We start from the raw sequence: 14,356 nt of genomic DNA, 5'->3' as shown, positions 1-14,356 counted from the left end.
TACTTCATTACTAGCCTGTGGTAAATGCAGCTTCGGTCATGTGACCAAGCTGAGAGGCCAGATGAAGATGTAACTGAGATAGTCTAAGGCCAGCGTCTTTACACACTGAGCACGCCAGTCTGTCATCTCTAGGATGACCTCATGAGAACAAGGGAAATGACCACAAATGGAAGCCTCCTAAGCCACCCTCCAGGCTGCTCCCTAATGTTCTGTATCCCATGCTAAGATCAAAACCATCTATAAAGCTCCTCGAAGCATAGATACTGGACAACATTTGTCACCATGCTTTCATTGTTATTCAAAGAGGACAGAGTGACCACAAGACAGTTCATGCAAAAGCAAGAGAATGAGAAGAAAATTTGATGTGTTCCAAACACTTGAGCTCTCTTTTCTTTTCCTTTCTTTTCTTTCTTTCTTCCTTTCTTTCTTTCTTTCTCTTTCTTTCTTTCTTTCTTCTCTCTTTCCTTTCTTTCTTTCTTCCTTCCTCTCTCTCTCTCTCTCTCTCTCTCTCTCTCTCTCTCTCTCTCTCTCTCCTTTCCTTTCCTTTCCTTTCCTTTCCTGTTAGAGAAATACAGAATTTCTCCTATCTAAAAAACAAACAAACAAAAAAACAGAAACAAAAAACAAACAAACAAAAACCCGATGGCCTGCCCAGAGTACCTTTTACATTTTTAGGGTCATCTTTAAATCTAAGAAAGCAGAAGTGATACATTGCTTAATGTCTTCTGTGTCTAACCTCCAGAAGCTTCGACCTTAACTCCTGATTTACAAGCCAATTCTTCAAATAAATGAACTGTTTATTAGATGCCTCTGCGTATATCTTTCTTTTCACTAGAGTTACTTAATAATTTTTTTTAACTGTCATGAGGCATCTTAGTAAGGGAATGAAATCAGTGGTGTTCTTTTTCCCCATCTGTGAAGTTTCTTTATTAGCCCCATGAGTCAAGGGGAAAGTCTTTATTGCCTGCACAAATGAAGAGAAAAACAAACGCTAATTGAGCAGATTGATGGATAGATGGAGAAAGGGATGAGAGGAAAGATGCCAATATAAACAGAGTATGGCTATTCATTGTCAGCCCCAGTGAGTCAGCCTCACGCACAAATGTGCATCAGAAATGGACTATGGCAACAAAGACCCCGAGGAACCACTCTCTGTGGAGGTGCACGCCAACAGACGGCGCTTCCACTGCTGCTAGAACACACAGCAGTGGACTCTCCCTAGTCGGACTGGTCAATTTTTATATGAAGGGCAGCACATAGGAGACTTCTCCCCGAGGTAATGCCAAATACTCATTCAAACATGACATATCTTTTCTTCTTCTTCTTTTTCTTTTATTTTTATTAAATTGGGTATTTCTTATTTACATTTCAAATGTTATTCCCTTTCCCGGTTCCCATCCCTGTCCATCAACCCTCTAACCCCTCCCCTTCCCCTTCTATATTGGTGTTCCCCTCCCCATCCACCCCCTATTACCGCTTCCCCAACAATCACCTACATGGGGGGTCCAACCTTGGCAGGACCAAGGGCACCCCTTCAAACCAGCTAAGTAAGTCACTGCAGGCAGGATCAGCAGGCAGTGTTCTGGTTGCCAGCCCTCCCAGCCATAGTTTTCCAGCGTTAGTTAAACCAAAATAAAAAAATGAAAATATCTTCCTTCCAGTGATAAAGTCTGTTCTCCCACAGCAGCACTGATGTATTGGTGATTTAGCTTTGTTCCTTCTAAGTCAGAACCAAACACTAATGAAGTGTTCACCTGATTATGCAGACGCATCACAGCTGAACACATCTGATCTGTCCATCACACGAAGAAGAAACAGGGTTTCAAGTAAGTGACTTGTATTTTGAATTGCTTTGGCATAGTTTTTCCTGATAGGCTGATGGATAGTATTCAACCTCTCTGGCACTAAGTGCAGGGATAAACCTTTCTAAGGTTTCTAAATCCATCCTATTATCATAACAAGGTTTCTGTACTTAAGCACCAGTGGGTGAAGAACTCCATTTTGTCTTAAAGACACTCAAGTAAGCCAGAGAAAGTGTCTGGGGATTTTCTGGGCACAGTACAAATACCCTGTAATAGAAACACGGCATATAATTGGCCTGAAACAGGGAACGAAACTCTAATTTCACAAAGGAGTAGTGAATGGAGTTTAAAAAACAAACAAAAACAAGCCAGCATGCAAGGGAGCAAACAAACCAAAACCAAATGGAAACAAATAGGTAAGTCTCTTACCTTTTGTAGCAATTCGCACACACTGGGTTTTAGTTTCCTGGCAGAGTGAAATCAAAAGAAAGCGATCAATATATAGACAATATTTATTCATAAACTCTTATAACTATTATGAAGATATGCATAGGTTTTAAACAATAATTAGGACTGTAGAATTATAAAGATAAAGGAATTTCTTTTCCAATATATAGTCTCAGAGAGCATTGTCAAAACCAAAATTAAAAATGTTAAGAAAGTTGCTAGCAATTTTTGTATCTGTTTCACTTTGTAATAAAGCAAGCTTAGGTATAGCAGAGAAGAGCTGTATGGCCTTTGATTTGCATTTTTTTATTTTTTGGTTTCCTCTTAAGCTATTAGGAAGAAATATCTGCAAAGCTAGTATAAACAGAACCAAATACTAATTTTATTTTCATTTGATAGCTACAGGCTTGGAGCAAGGCCAAACATTACATACTCTTACGTGGATCTAGGCATCACTGAAGAGCTAAAATGATCGTTGTCAGAGAGATTATCAAGACATTGCATGGCACTTTAAATGTAATTTATGTGTTCTTTCCTTTGAATTTAGCTGTCAGCAACAAGATGTTTTTCAACACAGGTTTTTTTTTTCCCCCCTCCTACCTTTATTACCAAGGTAGCTAGAAAAAAATAGAAATATAAGGCTGAAACAACAAAAATTATAGAAAAAGATTCAGGGCTTTATAAGTTAGACCTGGGCTCTGGTCTCCCCTATTTCAATCATTGTCTATTTTTGCTGCCTCTGACTTCTTTTTTCCTTCCTTCCTTCCTTCCTTCCTTCCTTCCTTCCTTCCTTCCTTCCTTCCTTCCTTCCTGACAATGTCTCGATAAACAGTCCTCCTCCATGAGGTTTCCCTTGGTCTCCCCAGAGAGCCCTGAGAAAGCATTATAGGTATCCAGCCCTCACAGCTCTGTGTTTATCTTTGAATATTCAATAGGTAAGAAGAGACATCAAACAAAGTCAGTGAGAATATTCAGTTTTGATAATACTTCTGTGATCAAAACTGCCAGGTGCCCTACAGATATTCCTGGTACATGTTCCAAACGCAACAGGACAAAGGAGTGGGGCCGTTGCTTAGATGACACTGGATAAAATAGCTTACGAAAAGATTGGGTACATGACAACAAGACAGCCCTTCCTTCTGCCCTGGGGGTATGGACAGACTTTTGTCCGCAGGATTGTAATAAATTGCTTTTATGTAATCCTGGATCTGCCTCATGTTCTCCCCATCTCGCCCTTCTCCTGTTAGCCAGGTTTCACAAACCAGGAACGAGACCTTCTTCTGAAAAAGAGGCTGTGTTCAAGAAGCACTTTATAACTCTATCTCCGGTGGTTTTAGATATCGAAAAATAACAAAGCAAAAATGTCTACAATTCCTCCTTCAGCATCTACTTTTGAAAGTATATAAACTAAAGAACTGGGAGAAGAGCGGGTACTTCTGTTTCTTCCCTGGGACCAACCTATAGAGTAGGCCGCAAGAGATTTTCATGCTCCCGTGAGGATCCTGAGGGATTCTGACTTCTTGAAAGGGGTCCCAATTGACTCTGTAGGCATTGCCAACTCGGTTGTTGGCAGGCTCATCCATGTTAAAGCTCTTTGCCAACAATACGAAATGTATTGCAGATACTCTAAAACCAGTGGTCCTCAAACTTCCTGACGGTGTGACCTTTTAATATAGCTCTTCATGTTGTGGCCACCTCCAACCACAACATTACTTTTGTTGCTACTTCGTAACTGTAATTCTGCTACTGTTATGAATCTTAGTGTAAGTAACTGTGTTATATACTGGTCTTAGATGATAGGGTCTTTTGACCCCCAAAACTGTCATAGGCTGCGACTGATGCTAACCTTTGATCAGACGATGGTGTAAAGAGTGTCTGAGAAAATCCCCTGTAAGGACAGACATTCATCGGCACCCTTACCACACAACAGGCAGGCTAACAAGAGTTAATGTGGAAATTCCCACCTCTTTAAAGACAAAAACTCAAACCTAGAGCCTTATCCTACCTGTGTGCTATTTGTATTTTAGGTGGGTTCACTAATTTTTTTTATCGTCTCTGTTTGGAACAAAGGAATTAGACAATTACTTTTGAAGTGTGTGTGTGTGTATGTGTGTGTGTATGTGTGTGTGTGTGTACAAGATGGATTGTAAATCTTGAGTGTCATTTTGATGGAATTTTTTACCATGGAATCCAACTTCTGGGAATGTCAGTGAGGTATTATCTATAAATTCATTGAAGCAGAAAGACCTTCATTGAAGCCGAGGGTCCCAGGTCAGAGAGAAAGAGAGAGGTTAGGGATAATATAAGGAATTTTTGCTCTCTATTTTCTGAATGAAGACTGATATGACCAGTCCCTTCCTACCTACTGCCATGTCTCTCCTACTTCATAACAGTAACTCTACGATACACAGTAGATCGAGTTAGTAACCCAAACAAACCCTTCCTCTCTTAAATTGCTTCTTGCTGGGCAATTTGTCACAGCAAGTGGTGTGGACGGTAAAGGATTAAGTTCTAGAGAGGAAAAGTGAGAAGAGTCGAGGATCTTCAACTATGGACAGCCTCTGCATGGAGACTGTGTGGTTAAAGGGTGTCTGGCATTTTTCTTTGCCACGTACTCTATGCTGGCCACACCGATAAGCAGGAAAATACAACTTGCATATAAAAGCAACACTCGCATTCTCATGGCCCGTGTAAACATAGACTGGTGGATCTTCCAATTAAACTATTCTAAGAACTAATAGGACTCGTACAATTGGTTGCATCGTCTCCCAGATGCCACCTTAGGGACTCGTTCTACAAAGGCCACCTTTTCCCACACAGCTCCAAGTCCATCGAAATGCTAGTGTTCATTTGAATTTGAAATTGTTCAAGTTTCTCTTCTCAACACTTTTTTTTTTCCTTTTTACCCTACTGCCTTATCTAAAATAGAAATAAATAAATAAAAACAAAAATAAGTCTTTGGAAAGAAAAGTCTTTCAAAAGGGAAACAGCGTGAGAGGAAAAGGCTAGGTTGTTTCTCGACGTGTGCCCTGCTGAGTTTTCCTCTTCAATATTCATTTGGGATCAGCGGCGGTGTTCAAAAACAACTGTGTCCAAAATGGGAAAAGGAGGGGCAGCCAGGGCCAGGGCCAGCCAACTTCAGTAATGGCTCAGCACCCAGCCTTCATAGGCAGCCTTCTGTTTAGGTTCTGTCAGCTGGACCGCAGGCGTCCTATTACTTTGTAATCAGAGGATTGTTACTGGTTATTTATTATTTGGTTTGTACCCCCTGAAAAGCTTATAAGGGTTTATTAGCCCGGTGTGGAACTCGTACTCTGTTTATCCTGAAGTAAATTTAATCTTTTGAAGCGGCCACTATAGAGCAAGTGAGGCAGAACAATGCGGGGGAATTTACTGAGGGTGGAGTCCCCAGAGGCAGCACACCCACCTTTTCAAATCGCTTTGCTCACAGCTGCACTGTGGGCATTCCTGAAGAAAGAGCGAGCTGCGGCAGTTACTAGGAAACAGGGATCTGTGAAAGGCTGCTGGCTCGCAGCCTCGGTCCTTCAGTCAACTTGCGAGAGCTGGCACCAGAAAGCGACACTACACATCCATTTTCCTTCCCTTTGTTTGCTTTATCAATTTTCCTTGACAAACGCCACCGAGTGTTTATAAAATACAGCCACAGCTTTACTTAAGATCAAGGGGGGGAAAAAAAAATCAAATCAAATCTGAGAGGAATCTCACCTTCTCCACGCTGCTCATCGCTTGGAAATAGATGTTGTATCCTTTGCGGGGAGCCAGAGGAGGGTTCCAGAAGCCTTTATAGGTCCGGTTGTCGCCCACGGTGAAGGGAGCTGGCTCAGGAAGATTCCCAGGGGGGAGTTCTGCAGCAAAGTAATAGGGTGCGCCCCCACTCAGGGAGTTCTGGTACGTAACCGGTACCCGGTAGCATTCCATGGCCCCGGCTTCACGCTTGGTCCGATGTGGGTGTAGCTGCTCCACCACAATTTGATAAGCACTTTTGAGGGAAAGAAAGAAATGCTTGCACTTAGGTATCTGACATGTTATGATGTCTAGGGAAAGGAATAGGGGGTTCAGAGGCTTCCTAACGCATGTAACCCGCAGTCAGCCCCTTTTCCATAAGACAGTTTCTCACGCTGCCCTCCTCAACGCCGAGCTTATCAAAGAACTGAGACAAGTAAGAAAAAAAAAAATCACGGTAAAGTGGTTCACATTTTCAAAGGTGAAAGCTAAGCCGCTCTAATAAGGACCCTGGCATTAACCAGAGTCATTTCCTAGATTAAGTTCTTTGTCTCGGATTTTTAAATAGGAAAAAAGTTAACATTTGCTCGGTGAAATTGCATCAGGGAAGGCCCAGCTCCAAGGCCCGCCAGGATGATAGCCTCCGGGAGGCCTCGGGAGCTGCTGTCTGCAGTTGCAACAGGCTTGGACACGGAGGTGCTGACAGGCTTCTCCACCTCCTGACCTCGCCTGCATCTCCACTGCCTTACAGCTATGCAGATCCAAAGCACAAGTGACATGCGACAGGGCGGGCACAGATGGACAGAAATCTGTCCCCACAACAGAAATAGACTGGCTCCTCCTTCTGGGCTTGTTAATAATAAAATGTTACAAATTGGAGAGACAGATGGCATTTGGCCTATTAAAACTCCAACCTGAATTGTGTATCCTTTTCTTAAATACTTTAGAACTTTTCCAGGATAGCTGTAAATGAAACCCTACACATTTGAAATGAAGATCTCTGGGGTCACTTATTTGTAAAGTTCTCAAGTTCATATGTCAATAATACCCTTCCTTTGTGGAAAATGTCTCAAGTTAAAAAAAAAAACTAGGTAAGGAATACCTATAAAATTTGTCATTACTGCTAATATATTTTCCGTACTTTTAATGTACAAATGGTTAATATATTTTAGAATTGTTGAAAACTGAAGCACATTCATTGTGGCTTTTAAATTCAGTGTGGCTAGGTTGTGGGCAGGGGCTCTAGGTAAAATCGTGAGGCTTTTAGGCAAATAGGTTTCATCTAGGCCAGTGGTTCTTGACCCCCACAGGGTTCACATATCAGAAACCCTGCATGTCAGATATTTTTATTATGGTAACAGTAGCGGATGTATAGTTATGAAGTAGCAATGGAAATATTTCATGCAGGGGGTTTACCACGGCATGACAACTGCATTAATAGGCCCCAACATTAGGAAGGTGGTGAACCACTGTTCTAAAATATGATCTAGGCTTTCTAGAGATGGATGACAGCCAGTGACCAATAGGTGTGCAGTAGGATGGAGGACGGAAGATGGTGCTTTTTGTTAAGGGACTTCCAGAGAGACCAAGAGAGAAAATCAAGTTTGTATCTAGGAGCGTGAAAGAAATTCAGGGTCTACAGCAAAATTCCAATTTAAATATAAGCTGTTATACTTACAAGCAAGAGAGACCCCACGGCCTCAAAGAAAGGATTACATTTAATTTACAATTACAGTTTGACTTTCCTCCTTAATACTGAAGTTTGTTTGTTTCCCTGTTGGAATACTGCTAGCATGTCAACAGGCTGCTACCAATTTCTTTCTCTTTTGAAAAAGGACATAGGTGATCTTAATGGCAGAAACTGGGATTTGAGCTGGTAAGCAAGGCAGACGTCTGTTATTTTCAGACTGTAGACACTGTATTTCTGTCAAGTTGGGTCACCAAGCTTGAAGGAAAGCTACTGACAAGATGCCCGCTCCCTGCCTCCTCCAGGGGACAGGCGTTTGTCCATTTTAAATTTGGGAACTAGCAAGCCGAGCCCCGCAGACACAGAGAAGGAAAGAGGCCTAGTTATACGCCGTGCTATTTTATTTTGAATTTATTATCCATAATTATATGTCATACACTCCCATGCCCTGTGTGTGCATCCGCACACAAGTTAATAGATGTATTATACTTCCAGAAAAATGTAAGATTATTTGCCTACCCTAACGAACAGTAATGGCGATTATCTGTCTTAGCTAATAATGTAAACTAATCTCTAAAAAAACCAAAGTTCTTAATGATCCCATACATCTCAGAACTCCAGTGTATGCTAACTCTCAACTCATTCCATTAAACTGATATATTTAGCACTCCACTTTCATGTTTTTCCATTTCAATTAAATTCAGGGACTATGCAACCCAGCCTGGGGCTCTCCAGATTTATGTGGAGCAAAGCAAACTGTTCCTGGGGGAGAGAAGGGAGGAATGGCAGGTTCATCCTGCACTTTAGAACCTTGAGTCTGGGTCCATCTGAGATAAAAATCAACAGGGTAGACCAAGCTTTAAGATTTTTCATATTTCATTTAAAGAGAAAGTTTAGAGTATGACTCTATGAGGTGTATAAAATAAATTAATTTCCCACTTATACATATGGATATCTTATTAACATGGGCTTTAATTTTAATGAATCTTTTATTTACTAATATAGATTACCTAAGAAAGGAAGCACACTTTTGTTACTACTACTGAGAAACCAAGGCAGAGAGATTGGATTTCCCAGTAAAGTTTACATGTGTCTTACATTCTTTTTTTCTTGTGTTATGACCAAATATCCAGGACCCCAGGCCACAGTTCACATGTAAAATTTTTTCAAGCACACGATGTGGTATTTGGAAACTGAGGTCCGCAGAAAGCAATCTGGCTCAAATGAGCAGTCTCCACAAGGGTTGATTTAGCCATCCTGGGTTTCCCAGCCTTTGGAGTTATGAAAACTAAATGTATGGTTTTGAGCCCCCTTGGATTTTGTTATGACAGCATAAGGCAGATTATATACATATGTTTTCTTCAGAATGCTTGCCTCCAAGAATATTGTCTAGATTACTATTTGTGCAATGGCCGGAATAAGGTGGGAAGTCAGTGGGGGCAGGCAGACCTCACCTCTTTCGCCTCCCTTTCACATACCCTCCACCCCATCAAGAGAAGCATCGTCACTGCATTAAACTCAGTTCTGAGTCTGGGCATTTTTCCATCTCAGTAATGCTTATTTCAGAAGCTGATGTTTAACTTTGTATTCAAGTATGGTTTCAAACGGGATAATGGATATTTAACTAGGCATTTGAAGTATGAGCAAATCACTTTTGTTTTTTTCTCGTGACGTCTTTATTTAGAATATATCCAAATATATTCATTTTTGTCTCGTATTAAAAAAAAAAATCTCTAATCCTTCAAAAGTTCTCGACATGTTTGAGTAATGAGGATTTGCTTCATGAGCATTCTTGCCAGGAATCTACTTCGGTTTGTTGCTTCACTGACTTTACTCAACAACAAAGCACTGGGCAGTGCCACACAGGCGTAGAGCATACCGAAGAGAAAGTGTGCCCCTCCTCCTCAACTTTCTATTTGCTTCTCTGTTTTTGAAATTATCAGACCTTTGGTTTGTTGAAATGCCTGGTAGTCCTCAGAAGTATGTAGCCCTCATATATACAGTATATGCAAAATAGATAATAATATTTAAATATGTAAATTATTATATATTTTATTATATAATATATTTTATTATATAAATATTTTAAGCATATTGTTTATAATATATACCATATATATTTCATATGAAATCAAAACACTACCATCTCTAAGACCCCTTCGCTCTCAACCTGTGACCTTCTCGGGTGGGTGTCTAAGTATCTCACAGGGGCATTTTTCTGTCACCTTAACTCAGTTTCACACATCTTTCCCCTCCTTACAGTTAAAGCAACCTCAAGTTGATTTCGCTATTTCTCTTCTATGACATCACTGGAAATACCTTTCTGGAATAAAAGAATATTGGGTATATAACTGTCTGTGGTTTTCCTGCCAACCAATTCGAACACTCCAAAGTGTCTTTCCCAGCAAGGTCGCTGACTGAAGTCTCTGTGGCCCATACCGTCATTAATGGAGCCTAACCCTTGGTCAGTTCCCTAAGGCTAAAACCCCTGTGCATCTTTCTTAGGGCCTGGGTCTTATCGGTATTGAACTGACTGTAAGGAAGTGGACTTTAAACGTGTCTGCATGCAGTAAAAAGTGCTGTTGAAACAGGTAACATCATTACAATGAGAAATACTATAGATACTCAGACACAACTCCAAACAACTCCAAGCAACTCCTGAGAAAGGAGACATTTTCCCTTATTGTTCGGTTTGAAAGGGTGTGGCTCAAACACATAACCCAGGTTTTAAAATTAAAAAGATTTTAAAGAAATTAAAGAGGATTAAGTGTATCCTCTCCCACTGAGGCCAGACAAGGGAGTCCTCTGCTACATATGTGCCGGACCTCAGACAAATCCATGTACGCTCTTTGGTTCATGGCTTAGTCTCTGTGGGCTCGCAAGGGTCCAGGTTAGTTGAGACTTTGGGTCTTCCTAAGGGGTTGTCATTACCTTCCCTTCCTTTATCCTTCCCCTAACTCTCCCACAGGGGTCCCTGGTCTCAGTCCAGTGCTTGGCTGTGAGTACCTGCATCTGTCTCAGTCAGCCGTTGGTAGAGTCTCTCAGAGAACAGCCAAGCAACCCACCTTCAAAACTTTCCACCTCAAATTGCCCCTGTCTAAACAAAATAGAGGGAACAAAAATGGAGCAGAAACTGAAGTAAAGGCCAACTGGTGACCGGCCCAACTTGGTCTCCATTCCATGGGTAGGCACCCATCCCTGACACTATTATTGATACAATAATGTTCATACTTTTGTTTATTAAGGTTTTTAAATTATCAAGTGGAATTTGACTCTAGTCAAGTTTAAAACATCAGCAGAGCTTGGGACTCTAGTAATTCAAAATATTCCACAGTCTTTTAATATGTTTACTCATTTATCAATCTTTCCTATTCATTTTCATTGAGAGTTTAAAATATTACTGGTTAACTTAAAACTCAATACGTGAGGGCTAAGAATCTTCCTTTAATACTCCAAATGTAATTTGTGTTTAAAATTAAAAAGTGAAATTGACTTCCACAGTAAAGTTTGGTTAAACACAGCTAGAAGTCATTTTTTGTTTTGTGGGATAAGCCAGAGAACAATTTCAAGGAGCAGAAGTGAATTCCCCTGTTGCTCAGAGTGTATGACACATATTGTGGACAGTTCCCTGATTAGATGCTTATAAATATGGAGCTAGAATCAAAGAGTCTGCCCCGAGACTTAATAACAACAACAATAAAATCACCAAGTTAATCTGTGACTGTGGTTGATGTTGAATAAACTCTTGGGGCAAGTAAAAAGTAAAGTAAGTATCAGTACATCATCACCTCATATTTTATCCAAGAATATATCCTTAAAGCTGCAGCAGAAAGAAACTCAGCTCTAAAGTTCCAGTGCCATGTGAAAACAGATTTCCAAGATCCCTCCCCATCGAGACAAGGCTTGTTCTAGCCTATAGCCAGCATTCTGAACGTCAAAAGAGTTAAGGTTGTCATTTTTCCTAATTGCCACAGTATTCAAGGCTCTTTATCTATTCACTCCTAATATTTATTCAAAAGTCTGTTTTCCTATGGTTTCCTCCTCTCTACATAAGACTTATCAGGCTTCCAAATCACCAAACTCAAAAATCTCTGCGTCAGCTTAAACACGTCTTTACTCCCCGTAATCTCTCCTCATCTTTCAGCACGCCATTTTGTCTCGGTCTTGTCTCTCATTTTACAAGTCAGACTCTACACTTTAGACTGCGATGGATATTATCCCGAATCCCTGTTCTCCCTCTCTCTTGCTCTCACTGTTTTCCAACACACATTGTTCATTTGATGCTGCAAGGACTACTGTGATTTACACACTGTACACAGTCAAGAGTTCCCCCATCCTCTTTTCAGAGTCAATATAAGGTTAGTGTACTTCGGCCCTGAATGATTCCATGACTGCTTCCCTCTGAGTGCAGTCTTCTAGGTCCAACGCATGCATACTTTGAGGTGGAGGGAATAGCTGGAGGAGTCATAATTACACCACATTCTCTTTAAATCTCGCCACTCATTCATGGAGACCATTCATGATGCTGTGGCCTCATTGTCAGGACCCCCGGGGACCAGCCTCAGAAAGTCTGTGACCGAAACAGGACTCCAGATCACTCTTTGCAATCTCTTGAAACACCCCTAGTCTCTTCTCAAAGTAAATCTCAGCAGGCCCCATTTCCTCCCTTCCTTGAAATGCTATGTCCAACTCCAATTTTCTCTCTGCTGGCACCGTGTTCTTGCGAGGGAGTTGCTCGCATTCCACAGTCGACGACTATTTCAGATACCTGAGTTAACTCCTGGTATGCAAAGATTGCTATGAAATGTGTGAATCTGTGCGAGCCATTGTTAATTTTGATTTTAAAGTAAGCCTGTGTCAGAGTAAACATACAAGTGCTAACTACCAAAGACTTCTCGGTTTTTAACAGAAGATTTGGAAGGAGACCTTGACATTATGGAGATCAAGGAAGAGAGAGACCATTTATGGCAGGGTTGGGACAAACGGACAGTGAAATGCAAGCCGACAAACGCTAACAGTATTACAGAAAGGGAAGATGACACCATAGTCAGGATTAATGGCTGAGGTCAAGCGGGACGCTTTCAGGTTTAGCTAGGAGTTAAGAGATTTGGAATCCTGGGAAGACACAAAGCAGAAGAGCAGTGAAATTTATGCCAGAAAGGGTAACTGCACCTCAAAAACTTAAGCAGAAAGTAGTTCTTTAAAGGAAAGCTGAAATGGCATGATGGGACCCAAGAAATGATTTGTAGACGCAGACCATAGATTCAGTGCTAGAAAAATTGATCACCCCAAAGCATGAGACTCTGACTTTAAAGCCATTAGGACACTGGACTAGACCACCTCCGAATCAGACACCAGTGTCTTGCATGCATGGTTTGAGGGAGGGAAATGGTGAGTGGGAAAAATACTACTCAACTAAAGGATTCCAAAAGCAACGGACATGAAGTCCAAACCCAGCAAATGCTAAACTGCTGGGCTGCCCGTCTACTCATGTGTAGCCCTGCCCATTGGCGCCACCTGCAGGTGCTCCGTGCAAATGCTGTTAAATAAAGATGGCTTTCATTGGATTGACGTGTTGGAAACCATACTGTTCTTCCCTTTCAGGAACATTCACTTCCAATAACTTTGGCAAATGTTCATATTAACTTATTTCTTATTCTAATAGCCTAGTATGTAAAGCCAGTTTTGTGTCTGTGCATGTTTGTTCATGGGATGTATGTACAAGTGTGCATCCATGTACGCTCACGTATTGGCCGGAGGAGGATGTTGAGTGCCTTCATGTCTTTCTCTCCAGCTGATTTTTGGATAGGGTCCCTCACTGACTGAGGCAGGCCACATCAGCCATGCTGGCTGACCAATGAGTTCCTGAGATTGGCCTTTCTCTATACCCCAATTCCAGCATTCCAGGCAAATGTGGTCTTACTTGGTTTTTACAGCGTTTGTTGGCCAATGATTCAAACATGTCCTCTTGTGTGCACAGCAGGCAGTCTGACCTACTGAATGATCTCTCCAGCCCTTCAACTTGTTTTCTGAGAACTATTCATCTATACTGTATAATCGGGACTTTCTATCCAGGGGGCTCAATTCCAGGAAAGGCTAAATGTATTGCTAACAATACGACAAATTGTATAGTTTCTGGTTTATACCATATGAACTCTTAGTCATTAGAAATCATGTATACACAAAGGCAAGCAGAAGAGGAGAGATAATCACTTAATCAAACACATAGAAAATACACAGAATTCCTGACCACTCTTAATGAGTTCAGGATCTATATGATGGAATGACTCCTGCTACCCTCAGAAACCTGGGAAGACAAACTGTGTCGTGTTACGGTCAGTGTATCTTTGGTTTATAATATTAAGCAGGGTGATAGGCACTTAATGAATGGTCAAACTTTGCAGAAAAATTTTTGGTTACCCGAATAAAGAGTCATATTAGTTATACAGCACGGCCATACGAAGATGATGATGATACATGAAGAGAAAGTTGGCTTCATTTAAAAATATTTTTAGAGATTTAAAATAGTTTTGAGATTTTATTTTCTTTATCTTTGTTTTCTGTTTGTTTGGTGGTTTGTTTGTTGTTTTTTTTAATGTATGTCTGTGTACCACATATGTGCAGTGCCTGTGGATGCCAGAGAGGACATCAGATTCCCTGTGACAAGAGTTTCAGA

General features: G+C 41.0%; 1 protein-coding gene across 6 annotated transcripts in view; it reads right to left on the bottom strand.

The window, feature by feature from the left end:
- The window catches only part of Ptprk (protein tyrosine phosphatase receptor type K), a 495,630-nt gene that overhangs the window by 93,606 nt on the left and 387,668 nt on the right, over positions 1–14,356 (bottom strand). For all 6 annotated transcript variants that reach the window (XM_032894914.1, XM_032894915.1, XM_032894916.1 and 3 more), the window contains exons 12-13: positions 5,976–6,249; positions 2,232–2,268 (exon numbers count right to left, since the gene is read on the bottom strand). In XM_032894914.1, coding sequence (XP_032750805.1) covers positions 2,232–2,268; positions 5,976–6,249 — 311 coding nt within the window. The remainder of the gene's footprint in view (positions 1–2,231; positions 2,269–5,975; positions 6,250–14,356) is intronic.

This window comes from Rattus rattus, chromosome 2 (genome assembly GCF_011064425.1).
Source record: "Rattus rattus isolate New Zealand chromosome 2, Rrattus_CSIRO_v1, whole genome shotgun sequence".
Classification (NCBI taxonomy): Eukaryota; Metazoa; Chordata; class Mammalia; order Rodentia; family Muridae; genus Rattus; species Rattus rattus.
This window is presented reverse-complemented; position numbering and strand designations above follow the sequence as displayed.